Source organism: Vigna umbellata, chromosome 1, assembly GCF_029865625.1.
Source record: "Vigna umbellata cultivar VRB3 chromosome 1, Vumbellata_1.0, whole genome shotgun sequence".
In the NCBI taxonomy this organism is placed as follows: domain Eukaryota; kingdom Viridiplantae; phylum Streptophyta; class Magnoliopsida; order Fabales; family Fabaceae; genus Vigna; species Vigna umbellata.
In genome coordinates, this window is record NC_142165.1 from 96,182,244 (window position 1) to 96,205,469 (window position 23,226).

A 23,226-nucleotide genomic window follows, 5' to 3' on the forward strand; every position below is an offset into this window, starting at 1 on the left:
ATCCAATCTTAAGTTTGTAGGATTGGACTAAACAAATAGAAGTATTTTTTTTCCTTATATAATAATATTTATTTATTTATTTTGGAATCTTCTGTACTATTACTCTTACTGTAGTTTTGGAAAACAAATATCTGACTTCGAATTTATTATGGTTTGGATCTTACTAGCAATCCATAGTGTTCTAGCTTCGATAATGAAAAACATACTGGACAATGAAATCAAGAACATGTTGAAATTAAATTAACACTTAGATGCCCTGCTCAAGCATTGCTCGAACCCTCATTGGAAGACCATAAAGACGGATGAAGCCAGCAGCATCAGCTTGATCATATATCTGGCCACTTTCAAACGATGAGATGTCTTGCCTATAGAGGCTAAAGGGACTTGTACGACTGGTTGCAGTAACAGAACCTTTGTACAATTTCAAAGTCACAGAACCTGTTGTGGTCTCTGTGATCTTCTGCATAAAGGCATCCATGGACTCCCTAAGAGGATCAAACCATCTGCCAGCATACACTAACTCTGCATATTTAAGGGCTAATGAATCTTTAACTTGGATTGTTTCTCGATCAAGTGTCAAAAACTCCAACTCACGAGCAGCTGCAAACAGAATGGTTCCTCCAGGAGTTTCATAAACTCCACGGCTCTTCATACCCACAAGCCGATTCTCAACCATGTCAATCCGGCCAATTCCATGCCTTCCACCAATCTCATTGAGCTCAGCAAGTAATGATGCTGGTGAAAGCCTCTTCCCATTGACTGAAATGGGAAGCCCTGCTTCTATACCAATCTCAACATATCTGTAAAACAAGTAATGTGTTCTTTCAAAAATTACAGTATAAAAGTAACTTGGAGGCTAAATATAAAGTGAAATCACAAGAAACAAGCTTACTCTGCTTGATCAGGAGCATCTTCAGGGTCTACAGACATCATGTACATGTCCTTCTTGGGTTCATTAGCTGGGTCTTCCAAAATATCTCCCTTCAATATCACATATATCATATATCAGAAAACAGAAACATGACATTTCATTTCCAAGTAGTTTTTTGCATACCTCGTGGCTAAGGTGCCAGAGATTCCTATCCCTGCTATATATGGATTTCTTTGTCACGGGAACAGGTATATTATGCTTTTTAGCATACTCAATAGCATCTTCTCTCCCTGTAATATCCCACTCCCTCCATGGAGCCACGACATTTAGCTTGGGGTTCAGAGCAAAGAAAGTGAGCTCAAATCGAACCTAAAAGTTTATATAGAAATGTATTAGAATAAAGCAACTGACATGAATCAGTGTTGTGAGCCAAATATTAAGACTTGCCTGATCATTTCCTTTTCCTGTACACCCATGGGAAACGGCATCAGCTCCAACTTCTTTGGCAACATCAACCATGGCCTATCAATCAGCAGGTATCAATCAATATATATACAGAGGAAGATGAGCGCATTCCACTGTAATTGCTATGATTCTTCTTCAATATACAGAGTAAATATATGTTCATATAAAGCAAAAGAAAGATAAGTTCATTCCACTATCATCATTATGATTCTTCTTCAGTACAAAAATAATGAACACTGCACAGAAAGCTAACAGAAGGACGTGCCTTTCCCAACGAATATGAACATAATTCAAGCAGAAATACCTTTGCAATTACAGGTCGTGCCATTGAGGTCCCTAGCAAATACTTCCTCTCGTAAACTGCACCAGCACGTAGGCAAGGAAATACATAATCTTTTACAAATTCCTCCTGCAAGTCTTTTACCACTAATTGACAAGCCCCACTGGCTTTGGCTTTCTCTTCTAAACCTTCCAATTCTTTTATACCCTATGAAACTTAGCTTTTTTAAGACATGCATGCAGCAATTAAACAATAAATTGGGTAAAGAAACTCCCCAAATGAAAAGATGAATACACCCTTTACAATAACAGTTTTACAGAGCAACAATCATGATTACAAAAGATGAATACAAAATCTCACAAGTCACAACATACTTGGCCAACATCAGCAGTGAAGCAAACGACTTCACAACCATAATTTTCTCTGCAACAACAAGATCAATAAAAGAGATGTAATAATAATGATAATAATAATAATAAGATACAAACTAAAAGGTAAATTGGCATGGAGACGAATCATTAATTTCAGTCCCCTGCTTTACTACAAAACTGAAGCTTAGTTAAAAATCCAAAAGATCATCTGCACATTCTCCAATGGTCTTTGCTCTCCATTTAGACATTCTAATAAAAAAAATTTAACTTTTGTTTTTATTTGAAATCAGTGATTGTAATAGAAAAATAAGGGAAAGAAAAAAGAGAAACAATTATATATACCTGAGCCATGGAACAATGACTGATGTGTCTAATCCACCACTGTAAGCCAGCACCACCTTGTTCAATTTTCCACGCAGGCCACCACCTGCAGTTGCTTCAATTGCTGCATGTCAAGTAACAATTTTAAAATTGGAAAAATAAAGAAATTCACAAAATTTGGGACCTTTGGTGTGAAGGGAAGGAGCAGTAACGGGAGATGCATTCAACTCAGCCATTGTTACAAAACACAGCACTTCACAAGGACAGCTCCTGATAGTGTAAAACGATGTATGTAACAGAAAGAGCAGAGCCCTTTGTCCTATATATCTCAATACTTTGATTTTGAATATAAATAAAACATTTACAGTTTTAAATTTAGATGAATTTAAATTTACTTTATTTTATTTAATGAGACTAATCTTGAAATACATTTCTTTAATCAAAGTTTTATTTTCATTAATTCTCTTTTATATTTATTATCTTATAATAGTTTTGATAAAAATTATAGTAAACAAAATCCCGTGCTTATTAACTAACTATTTTAATTTACGTAAATTAATTATTTTTCTTAAACATCAAAATAAACTAAAAGAGAGAACAGCAAAAAAATAAATGGCAAAAATTAATTTCTTGATGCATCACGAGACAAGAAAGAACAAAAGTTAGAAAACAGTGGGACCATGGACAAATAAACCTACCAAGAAGGGTTGAACCCTTTGGTCCTGTAGTGTAGGTGATGTAAGTTCATAATTGTACTATAAATTCCTAATCAAAACTAATAATTATATGCCAAGATTTGAGTGCACTACGAACCAAAAACTATCATTTATTACCAACTGACTTTTTGTCAGAATGATCAACTTTTCAAAACCCAAAAAAAAGAAAATATGAATATTAAGTGTAATTAATAATAGTATTTTTAGTTTTAGAATTTACATTTTAAACATGTATGAATCAAAGATAAGTAATAAAAAAATAATTATGTGTAATATATTTTATTAACTTTTAATAATAAAATGATTATATTATAAAAGAAATACTATGTATCAACCATTTATGTTTTTATACTTTTACTATATTTTTTATTGTAATTTATATTGTACTACGGTAAATATAGAAAAATTTGTAAGGACTACAACAAAAGTTTGAATATAGGATTAAACAAAAAAGATATATGTATTCAACATGTGTTATTCTAAATATAATTTCTACTAAATATCAAGGTGATTTTTATTATTTGACTTGGAAGACTCCTCATTTCACAAATATTTTCTTTTCTTTTCTTTATTATTTTTTAAGTAAAAACATTATCTTATCAACGTTATGGACAATATCTTATCTATTCAGCTTTTGTCTTCATTCTTTTCTTTCCTTTTATTTTTCGAACACATTGTGCATATAAAACGAAATCATGAAAAGTAAAGAGAAGCATGTTTACAATTATTTTGCAGAAACAAAACATGACTGTTCAGTGAAGAAGAAAAGAGAAAAGTAAGATAATAACTTTTTTGTTGCAACATTTGTCTAAATATTCTCAGAATTTCTTATCATAAAAAATCTAATTTTATATTATAGTATAAATAAAAATAACATTAAAATTAAAAGCCATGTAAAATATTATAGCACACAAACCTTTGTTCACTTGGAGAAAAGGAATTGGGGAAGAGTGAGTGGGTGAATTTAAGGGTGAATTAATTGTTGGTGGATGAGAATGGATTTGGAAGTAAAATTTATAAGAATTAGTGTAAAATTTAATTGATGTGATATATAAAAAAATTTTATTTAATTGATAGAAATTGAAAATTACCAAAATGTTCCTAATTATTAAAATAATATAAATATAATTGTTAATGTTATATTTAATTATAAAAATTATTATAAAGAGAAAATTAATATTAATTATTAAAATTAACTTTAAAAAGGTTAAAATTAACTTTAAAAAGGTAAAAAAATTGTAATTTAATCATAATTGATATAATTTTATAATTTTTTGTTTTTATAATCAAATTGAATATTCATTATAAAAAAAGTGAATATATCAATAATATAGTTATCTAAAAATAAAAAAATTATAAAATTTATTTAATTAAAAAAATATATGAAATGATATGAGGTAAGAACATCTTATCATTGCAGACAAGTTCAATAATAATAACTTTCCTTAAATGAAAATATAAAATATTATATATGTATACCAACTTTCATGTAAAAAATAATTTATATTTTTAAACAATCTTGTAGTGTTATAAATATCAAAACCAAAGTTTGCTTTGATTAATAATATTTTATGTACAATGATTTAACATAATAAAAATAATATTATGGAATGGTATACAATAGTGTGTTATACAGATGTTAAATAAGACATTTCTTCAAAAATCATCTTAAATCCGTGCAAACGCATGAATCGCAAATCATCACTTTTACTTGCTCCCAAATCCGTAAAAGTGAGCATAAAAATTCATTCAAATTCGTCTCTGCTAATATGCAGTAACAGTAAATCTTCACAAACGAACAAACGCTAAACGTTGTGTATAAGAAACCAATTTTCCATCTCCGACGCTCACAAATTTTAGTTTTAGAATACAAAAACATCACTAGAAGTTGCTCAAAAGCGATTACAAAAATTTATTATTGCCCAAAAGAGAATGAACCAGTAAGTGTACTGGCTTCTTACAAGTTGCAATGCAAAAATGCAAGAGGGATCTCAAATCTATCTATTGTTTGTACATTTGAGGTTATATAAATAGAAACATTATTTGCTTCCATCTATACTACTACTGTTGCTGCAAATTGCACCACTGATAACAATCATAGTCAAAGCAAACAGACTTCTAAAAATCTGATTTGAATTCAGGATGAAAGTTAAATACTATCATTTTATTAGAAATCTAGAGACCTGATAAACATCCCCAGTACTCTCTAACTTCAATCCACAATTTTAAATAAGAAGATCAAGAACATTTTGAAATTAAATTAACACTTAGATGCCCTGCTCAAGCATTGCTCGAACCCTCATTGGAAGACCATAAAGACGGATGAAGCCAGCAGCATCAGCTTGATCATATATCTGGCCACTTTCAAACGATGAGATGTCTTGCCTATAGAGGCTAAATGGACTTGTACGACTGGTTGCAGTAACAGAACCTTTGTACAATTTCAAAGTCACAGAACCTGTTGTGGTCTCTGTGATCTTCTGCATAAAGGCATCCATGGACTCCCTAAGAGGATCAAACCATCTGCCAGCATACACTAACTCTGCATATTTAAGGGCTAATGAATCTTTAACTTGGATTGTTTCTCGATCAAGTGTCAAAAACTCCAACTCACGAGCAGCTGCAAACAGAATGGTTCCTCCAGGAGTTTCATAAACTCCACGGCTCTTCATACCCACAAGCCGATTCTCAACCATGTCAATCCGGCCAATTCCATGCCTTCCACCAATCTCATTGAGCTCAGCAAGTAATGATGCTGGTGAAAGCCTCTTCCCATTGACTGAAATGGGAAGCCCTGCTTCTATACCAATCTCAACATATCTGTAAAACAAGTAATGTGTTCTTTCAAAAATTACAGTATAAAAGTAACTTGGAGGCTAAATATAAAGTGAAATCACAAGAAACAAGCTTACTCTGCTTGATCAGGAGCATCTTCGGGGTCTACAGACATCATGTACATGTCCTTCTTGGGTTCATTAGCTGGGTCTTCCAAAATATCTCCCTTCAATATCACATATATCATATATCAGAAAACAGAAACATGACATTTCATTTCCAAGTAGTTTTTTGCATACCTCGTGGCTAAGGTGCCAGAGATTCCTATCCCTGCTATATATGGATTTCTTTGTCACAGGAACAGGTATATTATGCTTTTTAGCATACTCAATAGCATCTTCTCTCCCTGTAATATCCCACTCCCTCCATGGAGCCACGACATTTAGCTTAGGGTTCAGAGCAAAGAAAGTGAGCTCAAATCGAACCTAAAAGTTTATATAGAAATGTATTAGAATAAAGCAACTGACATGAATGAGTGTTGTGAACCAAATATTAAGACTTGCCTGATCATTTCCTTTTCCTGTACACCCATGGGAAACGGCATCAGCTCCAACTTCTTTGGCAACATCAACCATGGCCTATCAATCGGCAGGTATCAATCAATATATATACAGAGGAAGATGAGTGCATTCCACTGTAATCGCTATGATTCTTCTTCAATATACAGAGTAAATACTGCACTAACAGAAGAAATGAATCTACCAAAAATGATCGATATGCCAACCTTTCAAGCAAAAGTACCTTCGCAATTACAGGGCGAGCCATCGAGGTACCAAGCAAATACTTCCTCTCATAAACTGCACCAGCACGTAGGCAAGGAAATATATAATCTTTAACAAATTCCTCCTTCAAGTCTTTAACCACTAATTGACAGGCCCCACTGGCTTTGGCTTTCTGTTCTAAACCATCCAATTCTTTTATACCCTATAAAATGTAGTGTTGTAACGACATGCAAATGCAGCATTTGAATAAGAATTCGGATAAAACAATTTCCCGAGTCTGAAGCTTAAATACTTAAAACACCATCTCCAGTAACACAATTTTGCACAACAACTATATTGACCACAAAAAAAAAATTGTCAAACTCGCAACATACCTGGCCAACATCAGCAGTGAAGCAAACAACTTCACAACCATAATTCTCCCTGCAACACCAAAATCATTAAATAATATATTAAAACAAGAATACAGAGAAACAGGTAAATTAACAGAAATAGGAATCATCAATTTAGCTCCCATGGTTTACCAAAAAACTATCGTAGCTTTTAGTTAAAAAATCATCAATACAATTTCAGTTTACACATTCCTAGAAAAATTCAAACATTCTTGTTTAAAGAAAAATCAGTAATAAAAACAGCTTAAGCTCTAAATCATTAGTATTTGTCATTTAGATATCAAAATATAAAACAAAAGTAACAGAAAAATCCAATATTGCAAACTTGCAACAAAAGCCTAGTAGAAAAATGGGAAAAAAAAGGATGAGCAACATCTATACCTGAGCCATGGAACAATGACTGATGTGTCTAAGCCACCACTGTAGGCCAGCACCACCTTATTCAATTTTCCACGTAGGCCACCACCCTTCACGGTTTCAGAAACTACCTCTGTATCACTGCGAGCAGCTGCTTTAATGACTGCATGTCAAGAATTTTTTTAATATTACTACAGACACTGAATTTAGATATCAAATAGATCGAAATCAGCATTTCAAGCAACAAAATTGAGGTGCCTCAGATGACCTCGTGTTTTCAACACAAATCGTCCATATTCTAAGAAACCACAAATCACCCCTCCAGAAACTTATTTGTCTATTGCTATTATGACACAGTTTTGGTAAGAAATGGTGATTTTAAAATACTTGAGATTCAAACAGAGAAAATACATGTTTAGAGGGCTTAAAGGACCCTTCTCATAGATTAATAGAGTAATTAAGCCAAGATGAAAAACTAACTTAGATAAGTGGAAATACACAACCAAAAAAGGACCTTCATTGACATCCGAATCAACAGTAGGGCAAAGAACACAAAGCTAACTGTGCCATATTAGATAATATTGCCGCATGGAAAGATAAATAAACATGTGCAATATCCCTTACACGCCAGACAGAAAATGATCTCCCTGATTGTCCACCATATGGATCGTAAGCACTGCACATTTAACCACCCTATGTGGAGGACTTACACCCTTGATATGTAGCTTACTTCAGATAATGGTATTAATTTCTAATGTTTTAATGGAAATGTCCACCGCAGCATATAAACACCCTTACAGGGACTCAGTTCTCCAATAGACTATAGGCTAAGCCATATTTTTATATCTAACCCAGAGGTGAATTAAACACAATTGCCCTTTACCCTGCCCAAATCAGTAGAAAGAAGTCACGAAAACATACGAAATGACCCACACCACAACCTTGAATCCCAGCACCAGTGACAACCCCGCTTACAGAGTTGACAACAGATAGCTGCAGAACATCTCAATACTAGCATCACGATTTGGTGTAGTGAATTCAGTAAGGCCAGACCCCAAGCCCTCGATATTGCGTTGGTTTTGCTAATTCACCACTTAGATATGCTCTTAAAAGCAGAGTTTATAAATAAAGTGAATAAAGGTAATGCATCCAGATGGAAAATGGAGCTAAAGTAGATACAAAATAATCTCACCTTGAAGTTTCTTGGCACCAACACTTGTTCTTAACCCCAACTAGATGCAAGACAGAAACCCAAAATACTTTTAGCACCCACAAAAACACAAATATAAAGGGAAATGCAAATGCATACGTTCGTAAACATTGAAGTTTTAGCTTTAAAGAAACACCTCTTTGAATGACGAAGTCTTTGCCTTCCAAAGCTGATGATACAGGAGGCTCCCTGCAAAATAGAGATCAACGAAAAGAACGATAAAATGGGGAAGTTTTAGGCAAACACAAAATGAATTAATGATTTCCTTCCTTTGGTGCAGTAAATCCTCCAAACCCAAGAATCCTTACAATGTCAATGATAATTGAATAAAGGGTAATTGCTCTAACCAAAATATCTTAGCATTTAAAAATGGGGAGTTTCGATATCATGGTTAAAAAGTATTGATCAAAGAGAGCGATGCAGAGGTTGGAAATGAAAAAGAAAGAAAATCACACAAAGGGCACCTGTTGTGTGTAGTGAAGGAGCAGTTACAGGGATTGAAAAGGAAGGAGAAGAAGCTTTCAACTGAGCCATTGTTGCACAACACTGATTGGGTGAGTGATGGAGTGAACTATGAGAGTGTACTGTGTTAGTTTGAGCGGCGTTCCGCACCAAAGAAGGGTTTCAAGTCACGTTAACACTGACGCAGCTTTATGTCAGACCTCTTTGTAAGGTTAAAATTATTGACTAGGTTAAAAATATTTATTAAAAAAATCATTAGGTTCAAACAACCATTTATTAATTGGACCTGGTGAAGGGTGAATTTAACATTTACCTTGCGTCATGGCATGAAAGAAAAAACGAAAAAAAAGAAGAAGTAAGAAACGAGATCATTTAGATCAAAATATAAATTATAAATAAATAAATAAACTGTTAATTGTCCGATTCCTCTGTTAACATAATTTCTTTAATTAGTATATTTAAAAATAATCAAAGTAACTTTGTCGTAAATTTGAATACGGTTAAATGTTTAAATATTGAAATAAACTTTAAAGTAAAATAAAAGCTATTAGAAAAGTTGAATAAATAAAACAACAAGCTAATATAAATTACTCCATGGTACTGGCATGTAAATTATTTTATTTATTATTTAATATTTTATTTCAGTTATTTAATTTGTTGTAATATAACTATAAATATAAAAAAAAGTTAGTTATATGAAATAATTGATTATATCAAAACATAATAATTATTAATATAACTGATTATTAATGCAATTATAGAAATATTTTACCTTTAGTCCTCTCTTAATTATGTTTAAGTGTTGATTTTGCCTTGTCTACAGTCTCAGTTACTTAGGTTAAGAGTAAGCTCATACAAATTTTAAGTCGATAGGCCTGATAAACACGATGCACACTACCATTCTTCAATTTAATCTAATTCATTCATTCATGCAGCACGTGATAAATTATTTCTAGTCGTAGCTAGATTTTCATTTATTTTATAGAATATGTTTCTTGTGAAATTTGAATTGTATTGACAAAAAAAAAGTTAGTATAAGATAATTATTCCAACAAAGATAAATTTGTAAAAATATAGTATAGTGTAGTAAAAAGTGTAGTAACAAATTATTAAATCAACAATAAAGTATACATTAAAGAAGAAAAAAAACATTAGATCATGCATGCTCTTAATGGAATGCATGAGTACTCATTTATTTCCAACTTAACCTTTTATCTGTTTTACTGTTATTTTATTGTCACATAATATTTCACAACACATATCACTTCTTTATTTTTTTTTTAAATATTTATTTTTGGCCCTCTGTACATGTTGGACACAATTCTATGATTTAACTATTTATTTGATATTTACTTATTTTTAGATCTATCCTTGTGAATCTAGATTTATCAAAAAAAAAGTTATGTTTTATGAAGCTCTCACTTAAAAGACTAATAAAAGACTATTTTTTCACTTCTTAGTGATATTTGATCAAATTATGTTTTCAATTATGGCTAACTGGTCTTAACTTTTTTCGGCTAAAAATATATATGTATTTATCACATCAACCTTCCAAGTTGACGACCACTTGTTGTGTCGTTAGTGTTTTTCTTATTAAACTAGTTATCTATGAAGCTCTCATTTAAAAATGGGTCCTAAGATTGATACAAACTTAACATGAAATTCTATTATTAATAGCTAACCATGATTTAATAACAATTCAACTACAAAGTTGGTATAAAATAATTAGAATTCCAAATAGAAACATAATTAGAATGACAGATAAAAGAACGAACAATGACACTAGCAACACATTTTGAGCATAAGCAATTAATAGCGGACATCTACTTATACAATAAACCTTGAGTTCATTTGCAATAAAAAGGTACAATTGACTAAAGCATAATTTGAGCTATGTATTTGATTTCCATCTTCTTACACCAAACTCTAAATTTTGGGTTTCTTTCTATTAGTTTTTTGCAAGTTGATGTTGTTTGGACGAAACAGTCTATGTTGCATCATGCCTAAAAGTGTTGACTTCAACTGTTTGTTTATCACCATGACATGTTTTGTCATGTTTGTTGCCCATACATGATTCTTTACACTTGCTTCCACTCTCATTTGCAAGGTTGTGATTGTTGGTACATCTACTTTCTGCCAAAAGAAATGACGATGAAAAACAACACCTATACATTTATTGAAAACATGCATATGCATTCAAAACACATTACAAATATATAACGACAAATAGTTTGGGTTTCTTTTATTCACGCGAGTTACAAGGGCTCAAGTCATTTTGATTACCATTTACTTATTCACGTGTTAGTTACAAAGAGAAAATGTCATTTACACTAGTATGTGTCATATAAAAGAACTATATCATGTTAATAAATGGAAGTTGTTTAGGAAAAGAGAGAAAACCTGTGTATCAAAAATCTTCTGTTTCAATAATTCAGAACTTTTCAAATCAATGCAAGTTTGATTTCCTCTATATAATGAGGAATGGAGAGTTCCCTTGATTGAGTTGGACAATTGCGGATACTTGTCAAGTGGAGAAATAATATATTCATTCGAGACTCTCCTGTTTTTTGATGTAGAAAGTAACGAAGATAGTGAAACCACCACAAGATTGGTTACTTTCCCTGCTGTTCATAAAATAATCAACTCAATGTTTGCATTTTATGACTTGGTTTTGAAATATTAACCATCACTTTCAAGGGTTCTACAAGCTGCCATTTGAGCAAATGGATATTGGACGGTCTTTGAAACATTATTTTGCCCCAACAAATGATTTACACATGTGAAACTGACTATTAAACTTCTACCATAAGATGTATAAAATAAATATATTATTGGATTGGTAATTACCTTTATGGAGACTAAACCTTCGAGTGATTTCCCAACTAAAGATGTCCCAAACGCAAATCGAACAATCTTCAGAGGCAGATATTAGGGATGATCGAGATGAGGTTAAGGCAGTAATGGCTCCACTACATAATTGACAAATTTTTAAGTTAGTTTCAACCTTATTATGTGATCATGACAAAAAGTTTGAAAGTTAGGATGAAAATTTGACCTCTTGAGAAGAGGTTGACATGTAATACTGAGTGGTTTGGTTTTAAAACAAGGTATTTGAAACATTCTAACACTTCATGGAATTTTGTTGGATCATAAGTAACTTTAATATCTTGAAATTTACATTTGTTTTCATAAATAACCATGCAACAAGTCACCAATCATTAAAAAGAATGAAAACTTTTGTTAACAGTTAATACATAATCTCATGTTTTGGGGTAACATGTATATGTTACCTGTGTCCTTTCAGTTCAAGTGGCTGCCGTTTAATGACAAGAAAAGGACCTTCTCCACGACCAACATCGAGCTTCTCGACAAATATTATTCCTTTTTCTGTTCCGCAAAACAAAAGACTTTCTCTTTGGTGAAGGGCAATGGAAGTTATGGCAAAAGGATAAGCTTGAGTTTGCATATGTTTTCCTGAGATAAAATCCCAAACCTATGGCAAATGAAAAATAGCATCTTAATATACAAGCTCTTATAATTTGTAGAAATAACAGTAAAACTATATAGATCCATCACCTTGCACGTGCCATCAAGGGAACTTGATATTAAAATTGAGTGGTAACTATTTGGTGCCGTTAAAAGACCTGTTATGGAGGATATATGTCCTGACAAACAATGCAATGGAGGCGGCGAACTTCTCGTTTCTTCTATGTCTAACAAACTTGCATTTAATCAAACACAACAAATGCATCAATATAAATTTAATATATATATTCCATTACATACACTTGTGAGTAGGAAAAACAAATTCAGTCTTTTACCTAATCATGGACCAAACACAAATCATTCCATCATCTGAGCTAGAAATGAGAAGAGAATTGTCAAATGAAAATAACATGCAGTTTAAACATTTTTTATGAGCCCTCCAAGTCTTCAACATTTTTCCACTGGTCACCTGTAACTCACAATAAACATATTAGGATTTTAGAATATCAAGTATTTGATGCTTTGGGTGAATATCAGCATTCTCAAATGAATTGTATGATTAAACGTTATGACCAAAATTTGGCAAATTCAATTGATTTAAGCCAAAATTAATATATGCGTAATATGCACATGATACGAATAAAAACATAGATCGATGAACTCAAAGTCGCTAACTAAGGAAATAATTAGCTTTTAATGTGCTGATGCATACATCCCATAGATAAACATTTCCAGACAAAGCTCCTCCAACAAGATATATGCCATCATTTGTACAAGAAAGTGTCCCAATAGCCTCCACTGTGTAATTCAAAAGTGGTTGTTGAGGCTGAAACATAAAAAGAAATAACATAAATATAGAAATGAATTATTTTGCATAGACACATTAGATTTAAACAATGTAATATGATAACATATTTCATGTTAATTTACCGTGACACTCAAAACGTGAAATTATATGAATTACTTACATCAACTTTCCCTCCAACACTAAACAATTTCATTTAAAATATAAAATAAAAAAACTTAAATACAATTTTTATAAATAATTTGGTATTGTTTTCCGTATCAAAATATAAGCTTCATCTTGTTAAAACCTTTGATTCAATTACATGATTAACTGAGGTGTAGTTCCGTTTTTATTATAAAATAACACTAAGGTTGTGTTTGTTTGTGGAGAATGTATTGTTCAGCATGATTTGTACAGATGGATTATGAAACAAAGTCATGTTCGCTTGCAGTGTTTTAAGAAGAGAGAAAGACGCGGATTTACGGGTTGCAGAGATTTAAGAGGAGGGAAAAGCACATTTGCGATCCCTTTTTGAATCATCACTGAAGTGTCAGGATTTGAAGTGATTCTGATTAATTGACATGTTTGTCCTCACCCCGTTTGATAATTACCGATCAGAGTTTGAGAGGTAATCGATTCTGAGTAATCAAAGTTTGAGGGGTAATTGATTCTGATTAATCAAAGTTTGAAGACAAAGACCTTGGCATGAGGTTGAAGATGAAGAATACAAAGTTGTATCCGAATCTAGGATAACCTATCCGACTCCACGTCAAGCTATCTGAATCCAAGGGACACGTATATGAATCCAGGGCCAAGGTACCTAGATCCTCCTTGAGCGTTATTTAAATATAAAGTTATTTTATTTTCATAATTAATTTTTATTTTATTTCCTCTTATTATAATTTTTACAAATATTATATTTTTTAAAAATTAAAACTTTATCCATAACTACTCCACTTTAATTAAATAAAAATTTATTTTATTTTCCTAATTAGTTTTGATTTTTTTTTTACTTTTATAAAAATTTTAACAAATATTTAGATTATTAATAAATACTATTTATATCACTTTTACCACTAAGGGCATTTTGGTAATTTTCATTTTTTATCAATTAAAACAAATTTTTGTATCTGTCACATCCATCAAATGTATACACAAACTTTATCTCTAAATCCACTTTAATGTTGTGTTCGGATGAGTGGATGTCACTGTTCACAACAATTGGGAGAGACAGATTACGAATAAAAGTGGTGTTCGCTTGAACCAATTAGGAGTGATGGATGACGATGAATTTGCGAGATGAAGGATGTTCTCAATCTTCAGTGAAAGCATATAAAATTTGAGTGAATTACTAGTGAAATATCTACTTTGCCCTCGTTTCATTTCACTAAAAAATGTTGCATATCCAAATACAGGGAGAGGTGGATTCGGTTTCAGGGAGAAATGGATTCAATTTTAGGGAGACGTGGATTTGATTCCAAGGAGAGTGGATTCAATTCTAGCTCGTGTGCGAAGTCACGAAGACCTTGTATTCAGTTACGAGGCTTGCTAACCACATGCAGCGCTGCATATTCTATTCTAAAATATTATATTTTAAAAATATTTATTTTACTTTACTTAAATACAATTTTTTTTTTCATTTTAAATTTAAAAATTATTTTTTATTTTGTTTTCTCCTTATAATAATTTTTACAATTATATATATATTATTAACAATTATTATTTTATATTACTTTTACTACTAAGGACATTTTAGTAATCTTCAACTTTTACTAATTAAACAATTTTTTTATCTGTCATGTCAAATTTTACACCAATGTTTACAAACTTTATTTCAAAATTTACTCTCACTCACTTCTAAATCCTTTAAAAAAAATAACAATCAACTCACTCTTAAGTCTCCTTAAATCCATCCACTCCTTCACCTCCAAATCCATCATCTAAAATGAACATAATCTAAATCACTTCCTAATCTCTTAAAAATAAAATCAACACTCAAATCCATCTACTCTACCTCTCAAATCTATCCACCAAAATAAACACATCCTAATTGCATACTTTGAAGTTCTTTTTCTTCTTCCGTACCGTATCTTAAAAATCACAAACAAATTTAGAAAACCGAATATGAAAAAAATAATAATCTGATATGTTTCCAAAATTGTGACATGAGATTGACTATATTTAATAATTCCAACCACAATAACATAAATTATGGTGTGTATATATCATATCAATTTTCTGAAATTCAAATGAATCCTTAAACTGGGATTCAAAACTTTGAAGTCCAATGCAACTGGATCGTTGCTCTTTGATGACGACCTTAAATTTATCATTATCACGAAGTTACAAAGATGAAACACCCATTTTTATTGATAATAACGTATAAAAAGCACCTATAAAATTATATTTATGTTTTGGGTAGTGATTGATTGACAACACATTTTATTAATTTTCTAAACAATCATTTAATTTTTGTTTTAATTAAATATTTTATTATTATTCAGGGTTGTTAAAAAAGGATAGTAAAAAGAACAAAGTCAAAATAACTTGTCTTTTAATAACATGTGTTTAAATTCACGAGTAACTTTAGAAAAGTCTATAACAAGTAAAAGGTACATATTTCTAAATTTTTTATCTTGTATTGACTAGATTAGATTTGACTGTGGCAAGTACCTTGGAAAAAAATTAATTGCGTTGTGTTTATTTCATTTTTAAGGATTTTAAAATTAGAAAAATAAAGTTTTTGAAAATTTTAAAATTTAGTTTAATCAAGTTTAAGTCAAGATCATATAAACAATTTTTTTATTCAAAACTAAATTGCCTCTATTTAAATTATGTTGAAAAAAAATCATTATTTGATTTGCAATTCAATACCAAATATTTAAGAAACTTAATTTAACATTAATCACTTTAATGATTCATTATAAAACTATTTGAACATGTATTTCTGGCTAACATAAAAATGAAAAATGTTACTAAAACACTATATATCCAATACACTTATTTTAATAGTAAAAATTAAAAGAAAAATAGTATACGAACTCCTCTCTTAATTAATAATTCTACCTTGATTTACACTTTTAAAACTAAATTACATCAAAAAATAAATTAAATTCGACAAATGACAGGTTGTCTAAAAATTATGTTTACACTCCTTAAGTAGGAATTGATCACTTACATATTGACAAAAATAAATGGAGACAAATTGTATTTTTAGTATTTCTTTAAAAGTAAAAATTAAAGTTTTACATTAATAATTTGATTTATAATGTAATTCTTTTCCCCCACAATATGTCAAAATGAAATACTAATTTTGTTTTTTTTTTTAATTTTACTTAACAAAAAATACATAAGAATTACCTTTAGCTACTTTAGCATGCATGTATTTTAACAAGCCCATAATCTAATTTGAATTTTTTTTATCAAAATGTAAAGAATTTATTGTATTTTGAGCTAAATTGCCACTAAAAGTAGAAGACTCGTCCAAATTTAATCTACAATTTAAAATCGCAATAGCAGAGTTCTATTTACTGTCAACAAAGCACAATAAGAAAGGTGAAAGTAGATGAAGAATATCCAGAGATTATAGCATAGAGAATGAAGAAAACTGAAATTAAAAATAAAATGAAATATAACAGGTTGGAATTTACAAAGAGTTTTAATTGGAGGAACTTGATTCTGCACAGTTTTAATATATTATGGTTTTCATTTCTTTCAAAGTATACTGATTAATATTTTAATATTTTAAAATATTTTTTTAAAAAGCTAGTAAAAAATTTTAACTCAAATTCGAGTACCTTGTGAAAGGACCAAACAGCAATGGCTCCATCGCCAACGGAGCCGTGTCTGTTGAGTTGCGACGCCACTAGGAAGCGATTTTTCAAACACAGGAAGCCGAAAGGTGGCGAGGCACATGTAGGAATGTGAAGCAGTTTCTCTCCCGTTTCCAAGTCCCACATCGACGCTCCTATTTTCATGCTCTTGTCACTGCAAGCCACCACTGCCTCTCCCTCTCCTACCAACTCCCTCTGTCGCATCATCTTCCTTCAGAAACTAGGACAGAAAATAATGCAAGAAAAACGAAAAATAAAGTCTCAGAAATGATGATAACTTAGAATTTATCAATCTGTGTCGATTGATTGCACACTTAATCGAATGCAGAATAAGTTGGAGGATTATTGTTTGCTTTTCATCGTTTTCACGCCTAATACATGAGGATTATAATATAGTTTTAACGTGTTTACAACAAATAGCATTGAAATGTAAATATTAATAATGATAATAGATTAATAAATACGAGAGTTAATTTCATTATTATAAGGTTAATTTCAAAAGCTATGTTATAAAATATAAGTAAATTCATTTTTACTATTAAATAAAAGTTATCACTTTTGATAGTTAATAAATTTAAATGTATACAATAATTAAAATATTGTTTTCACCTTGTCAACAGTTTACATGAATTATAGTAGTATTTGACTTTCTTTATCAATTTTTTTTTATTATACTAGTATTATATTGATTAAAATTGTCCGTGTCACTATTAAAAAATAGTTAAAAGTATATATTTAAACTTTCTTACAAAGTAAATGCAATGTAATACTTTTTTAATAATATAAACTTGTAACTAATATAAAGAGCGTGCAATTAAATACAATTTTTTACTAAGATTATATTGAAATTGAATTTATTAATATTTAAATAGTTTTTATAAAATTAAACTAATTAAGCATGTAATTTAAAGCTACGGTTTTAAAATTTTAAAATTAATAATTGGCTTGAAAACTAAAATATTTTTCATCTTTAATATTACATGGTTTAAAGAATACAAATATTTAAAATTAATGAAATTGAAATTCTTTTTTTTTCAAAAAAATATATTTGCCTTGATACAATACTTTTTAAATTTATAAGTCAACATCCGTGTTGGATGAATACTAAAATGTTGTAGACTTAGCATATTTAAAATAATTAATTTCGTTATATAATAAATAGTTTAGCAATATAAGTTTTAATATTATCAAAAGAGATAATTCAATTAATTTTATTACTATAGTCACTAAAATCGTATTATATTATTGTTTAAGCAGTATTTATAATTTATAATTTGTGTTTAAGTGGTATTTATAATTTTAAAATTGTGTGAATTATTAAAAGGTTAAGGGAGATATGTAACATTCCCTTCTAGTAACATAAAACTAATAAAATAATGTATTTATCAGTAATATTTGGAACAAAAAAATTTCAAATCAAGACAATTATTAATACACTTACTCTAAGTTATAATTATAGTAACATGGATATAGTTTCAAAGAAACTATAATGTAACAATATAGATGAAAATATTTCTTAAAATTATAGGAATGAAAGAAAACCAACTTAAGAATAAAATGATAACAACACGTATCTTTCTTGAGATAAATCAACTCATGTTCTCTCATCTTGTTACAATAGTAACAATGATTATTGCAAAAGAAACAAAACAACATAAACAGAACAACACATAAGAAGAAAGAGTAAATTGGTGTGCATAAGAGTTTTCATAAACAAACATAAAAATAATCATCATACATTAGTCATTTATAAATCAATCCTATCACATATAATGACTCGTTCTAAACTCAATTATCCAGATAAAGTATTGATGTGAAATTTTTGGTGGTCGTACACTTGTGGTGGTTTCTATTGCTCTACAAAGTCATTGTCGATGGGTTTTCCCCTACCACACATAATATTAGTCTCTTAACATTGTTGGTCAAGATAAAGCCCTTGGATTATAGCCTCTTGCACCTCTCACCACATACTTCATTCTACTATACTTGAGCTTGAATGATTATTAAAGCGACAACATAATCTTCAACGTCTTCGACTTCTACATCAATGTGTACATTAATGAAACACAACCATAGAAGCTCACCAAGTGATTCATATAATTAAGCCAAATGCATCTATCATGCTCATAACCAAAAACAAACTCATAATCATCACAATATCACACACGAATACCCACCACAAACTCACAGACATGCATAAAATACATTGCAAATTATATATCAAACAATAATGGAATAAGGAATTTCAAACATGTATACTAGTGCTCAAAAGTGACGTCCAACGTTAGGCTTTCTATAGAAGGTGACACTTAACAACAGTCCTAGCGCTCAACGTCCTAGAACAAAAATGTTTCAAACTTATAATGAAAGATAATGCTCAATGGTGTCGTGCTACTACTCAATGCCAAGGCATTCACATTTTACTGTACTCAATGGTACAAAAATGACACTCAGCGGTCTGTAGCTAAAATGCTCTCAAACCTGCACAATGAACTAGTGTTCAACGCCAACTTGCCACAACTAAACATTGTATCAAATATCAACACATAAAATCTTGATATTTGGGGAAAAGAAACTTGTTCATATGATCAAATTATTATTCCCTTCTTAGTACTTTGGTTAAAAACAACTTTTAATGTCTACATATACCAACTAGCATCAAATCCTAAGTTTCTCAATCAACACAAATTCAATTAAGACAAGCAACACATTCAATTAAGATAAACCAACAATACATTCAACACAAGTCAAATTCAATAAATTAAACATCATCATACCAATCAGCCATGCAAAACTAAATTTTAAGATATTTATAACTTAAGAAAAACACAAATACAACTAATTTTCCTCACCTGATAGATAGATGAACTTGTTATAAGGAAACTTAAACCCTTTAAGCTCATAGGACCCTAACCAACTAAACATTTTCCAACTATGCCCTATAACATAGAAACATCACAAGAATGATAAGAATATATCATTATAATTATTGATCAACATGATTAACAAAGACTCACATAGATGACTACAAAAATGCATCCAAGTGAAAGAAGGTTCGCGTAGAACAAATAACAAAAAAAAAAGTAAAGAAAGAGTTGAAACCACTTACACAAATGGAGAAATTGATCAGTCCAAATTGAAGAACTTATCGCAAAGATCAATCTCATTGTCTCAGTTTTTCAATCTATTTGTTCTTGTCTAATCGGTATTGGCGTGGGCCGATCGGTCTCCTTCTGGACGAGGGGGGAGACACCTGCAAAAGGCACTCCGACGTCCAAGTTAGGCGTGTGATTTAAAGAGTGTTGGCTCTTAATTGAATGCTTAGTGAACGGTTGTCACTATTTGAGTATTTGAGAATGGGTTGAGTGTGAGCGAAACGTATTGGAGTATGAATTGAGCGTCAATAGAACGTACCTGGCTTTCGGCCCTGACTTTGTATTTATAATTTACCTCATGGATCCTGAGCTGATACAAGTCCAATAAAATATAAACAGAATAAGATATAAACAGATTACCTGAAAATTCGGTTGGTTGTTATAACCTGCTTATCAATATCTTTAAGAGGGTTACTCCCTCCACCACCACGCCTACTCCCTGTACCTCCCTATTTCTTTTTTTACCCTTAAGTAATATTTAATTTATGTTACTTTTTTTACCCTTAAATAATATTTAATTTGTTACATTTTTTTACCCTTAATTAATATTTAATTTCTGTTACATTTAGGGGTTTTAAGAATGGCTATGGCAGGTGGAAGGAGACTCTGGGAGTCCAAGGATGATAGGAAATGAGGACATGATAAGTTTGAGGAAATTTCTCTGCAATAAAGGCAATACAAAGAGGGAAGAAGACCTTCTAAGGGTAGTTATCGAGGTTGTGGAGGTAAAACACGAGGTGTTGATCGCAGTGGAGGATATGTCTGAGGTAACAGAAAAGGGTATTATAACAGAGGCAATCAAACACAGGCACCCAATAGTGTTGTGCGAGGGAGAGGACCCCATAGGTACGAGCTTACTAATAAGAGCAATGATTCAGCATCTCATGTGCAAAATAAACAATACGGGAAACAACCTGAGAAAGTTTCGCATCGTGGTTCAGGGAAAACTTTCACCCCTGTCTCTAATTTGATCATACCAAACAATGTAACGAAAAAGGGAAAGAGGCTATGATCCATCGTTAGTCTTCAAGTCAACTCTCGTGATAATGAGATCTTTTAATTTGTTTCCTCAAATCAACCAACTCTTTCTGTTCAAACAAACCGGACATGCACAAGCCTCCAACTATCCTATTTCATTTTAAACTTAAAAAAAAAATCATCTCTCACATTTCATACACCAAACAAATGTTTGACTGAAGAAACCCACAACTCCCTTCCGCCCTTTCGTGTTTGTTGTTCAAGACCGAACGTTGACATCCGTTCAAGACTGAACGGATATGCCACATCCGTTGATGCTAGGGTGATTATCTTCTTCCTTTGCACACACAGAAAAACGCAGCCACCATACAAAGGCCAAACATACACCACACAACAAAGGCCAAATGAAACATCACCAAAGCACCACTAACGAACCACCACCACAGCACCACCGGACCAACACTGCACCACTATCGAAACACAGGCACAAAATGGAGAAGAAAAAATTATAAGTGAAAACGGATGTGGTGAAGAATGGGTTGAGAAAAACGGATCTGAGGAGAGAAAAAGAGAAAGTGAGAGTTTAGGGGGGGGGGGGGTTGTGGGGGCTGGGTAGTTGTGTGAGAGTGAAAATGAGAAGTAAAGATTAGAGTTTTCATAATAAAAAAAAGTAAAAAATTAAAGTAAAAAGGGTAGTTTAATAATTAAAAATATTTGGGGGAGATGCTGGGAACACTTGAGGTGGTGAACAACACTCTATCTTTAATTAGATATTCTTTGATTTTAGCACCTGCTGGACTATTGGCCCAATAATAATTTAAGTGCTGGCTCAATTGTAGCCTAATCTTTGACCCGGTTAACTGTAGCGGATGGACCCAACGGCCGTGAATGGATGGACCGTAGATGGCATCCTACATTGTCTTCTAATAACATTAATTTGTCAACACAATTTAACAATACTCAATTAGAAAAGAAAAATAGCTAAGAAAATAGAAAAAAGTTTATAAAAAAAATGATAGATCTCCGAATGTCACGCAGACACACATAGACCCGTAAACAAACATATATGAAAAATCAATATAAAAAAACATATATATGCTTGTTCTATAATTAATAAAATATTATATTTAATCGTTGAATTAAAACACGTAATAATATTGTTAATACATAATTAAATATTAAATCAATTAATGATCAAATAACCAACTTTGAAAAAAATCTTACAAATGTATAAGTATGTGAGATACAAGTTTTTTACAATAGTTAACTAACACACATATGGTTGTGAAATTAATAAAATTATATGATCCTTTGATATCATTAATAAAATATGATATTTAATCATTGGCTGAAAACATGAAATAATATTATTAATACTTGACTAACCTTTAAATTGTTTAATGATCAAATATAAGAAACTTTGAGAAAAATCTTATAAATGTATAATGACGTGAGGTATAAATTTTTTTACAATACTTAATTAACACACATGTATATAACGTGTGTATATATATATATATATATATATATATATATATATATATATATATATATATATTGTTTCGAAATTAATAAAGAATATATGATCGTTTAATGTCTTTAATTATTGAATGAAAACAAGGAATAATATTATTAATACCTAACAAGAGTCAATTTATTTAATGATTAAATATAATCAAATTTGAGGAAAGTATATACAATGATGTGAGATTTAAGTTTATTTGTACTTGATTCGTTGTCATCCTTGATTACCACTAAATTTTATCAACTATTTTATTACTAAAAGTGTAGTTTGTCACAAGTCAATCATGTCATTTAACTTCAATTGTCTTGTTGAATGTCAAGCAAAAAAAAGAAGAAAAAGTCTCTTTGAGCGTTTATGGAGCTATTTGGCAAGGTCGTAAGGCAGGTACAAAACCTGGGTCCTAAAGTAGCAATGTATCACATGATCACGACCTTAAGATCAATATCGTTCCCATATAGCT

At 31.0% G+C, this 23,226-nt stretch overlaps 2 protein-coding genes and 1 pseudogene across 3 annotated transcripts; all 3 read right to left on the reverse strand.

Moving 5' to 3' along the window:
- Nucleotides 1–114: 114 nt before the first annotated feature.
- Nucleotides 115–2,626, reverse strand: LOC148206919 (argininosuccinate synthase, chloroplastic). Its single transcript, XM_088104928.1, has 8 exons — nucleotides 2,493–2,626; nucleotides 2,330–2,414; nucleotides 1,991–2,039; nucleotides 1,641–1,823; nucleotides 1,319–1,393; nucleotides 1,055–1,240; nucleotides 893–981; nucleotides 115–800 (listed from the first exon to the last, which is right to left on the reverse strand). Exons 1-8 carry the CDS (start codon nucleotides 2,542–2,544, stop codon nucleotides 248–250), a joined length of 1,272 nt encoding a protein of 423 aa, XP_087961054.1. The 5' UTR covers nucleotides 2,545–2,626; the 3' UTR covers nucleotides 115–247.
- A 2,541-nt stretch (nucleotides 2,627–5,167) lies between these two features.
- Nucleotides 5,168–9,182, reverse strand: LOC124822187 (argininosuccinate synthase, chloroplastic). The gene is made up of 10 exons (XM_088104929.1): nucleotides 9,005–9,182; nucleotides 8,677–8,729; nucleotides 8,523–8,562; nucleotides 7,355–7,493; nucleotides 6,956–7,004; nucleotides 6,601–6,783; nucleotides 6,363–6,437; nucleotides 6,099–6,284; nucleotides 5,937–6,025; nucleotides 5,168–5,844 (listed from the first exon to the last, which is right to left on the reverse strand). Exons 1-10 carry the CDS (start codon nucleotides 9,072–9,074, stop codon nucleotides 5,292–5,294), a joined length of 1,437 nt encoding a protein of 478 aa, XP_087961055.1. The 5' UTR covers nucleotides 9,075–9,182; the 3' UTR covers nucleotides 5,168–5,291.
- A 1,734-nt stretch (nucleotides 9,183–10,916) lies between these two features.
- Nucleotides 10,917–17,312, reverse strand: LOC124822205 (protein ROOT INITIATION DEFECTIVE 3-like; annotated as a pseudogene). The gene is made up of 8 exons (XR_015784908.1): nucleotides 17,073–17,312; nucleotides 13,201–13,314; nucleotides 12,824–12,957; nucleotides 12,579–12,723; nucleotides 12,293–12,495; nucleotides 11,850–11,971; nucleotides 11,403–11,623; nucleotides 10,917–11,135 (listed from the first exon to the last, which is right to left on the reverse strand). The product of XR_015784908.1 is annotated as a protein ROOT INITIATION DEFECTIVE 3-like (transcript).
- Nucleotides 17,313–23,226: the final 5,914 nt, after the last annotated feature.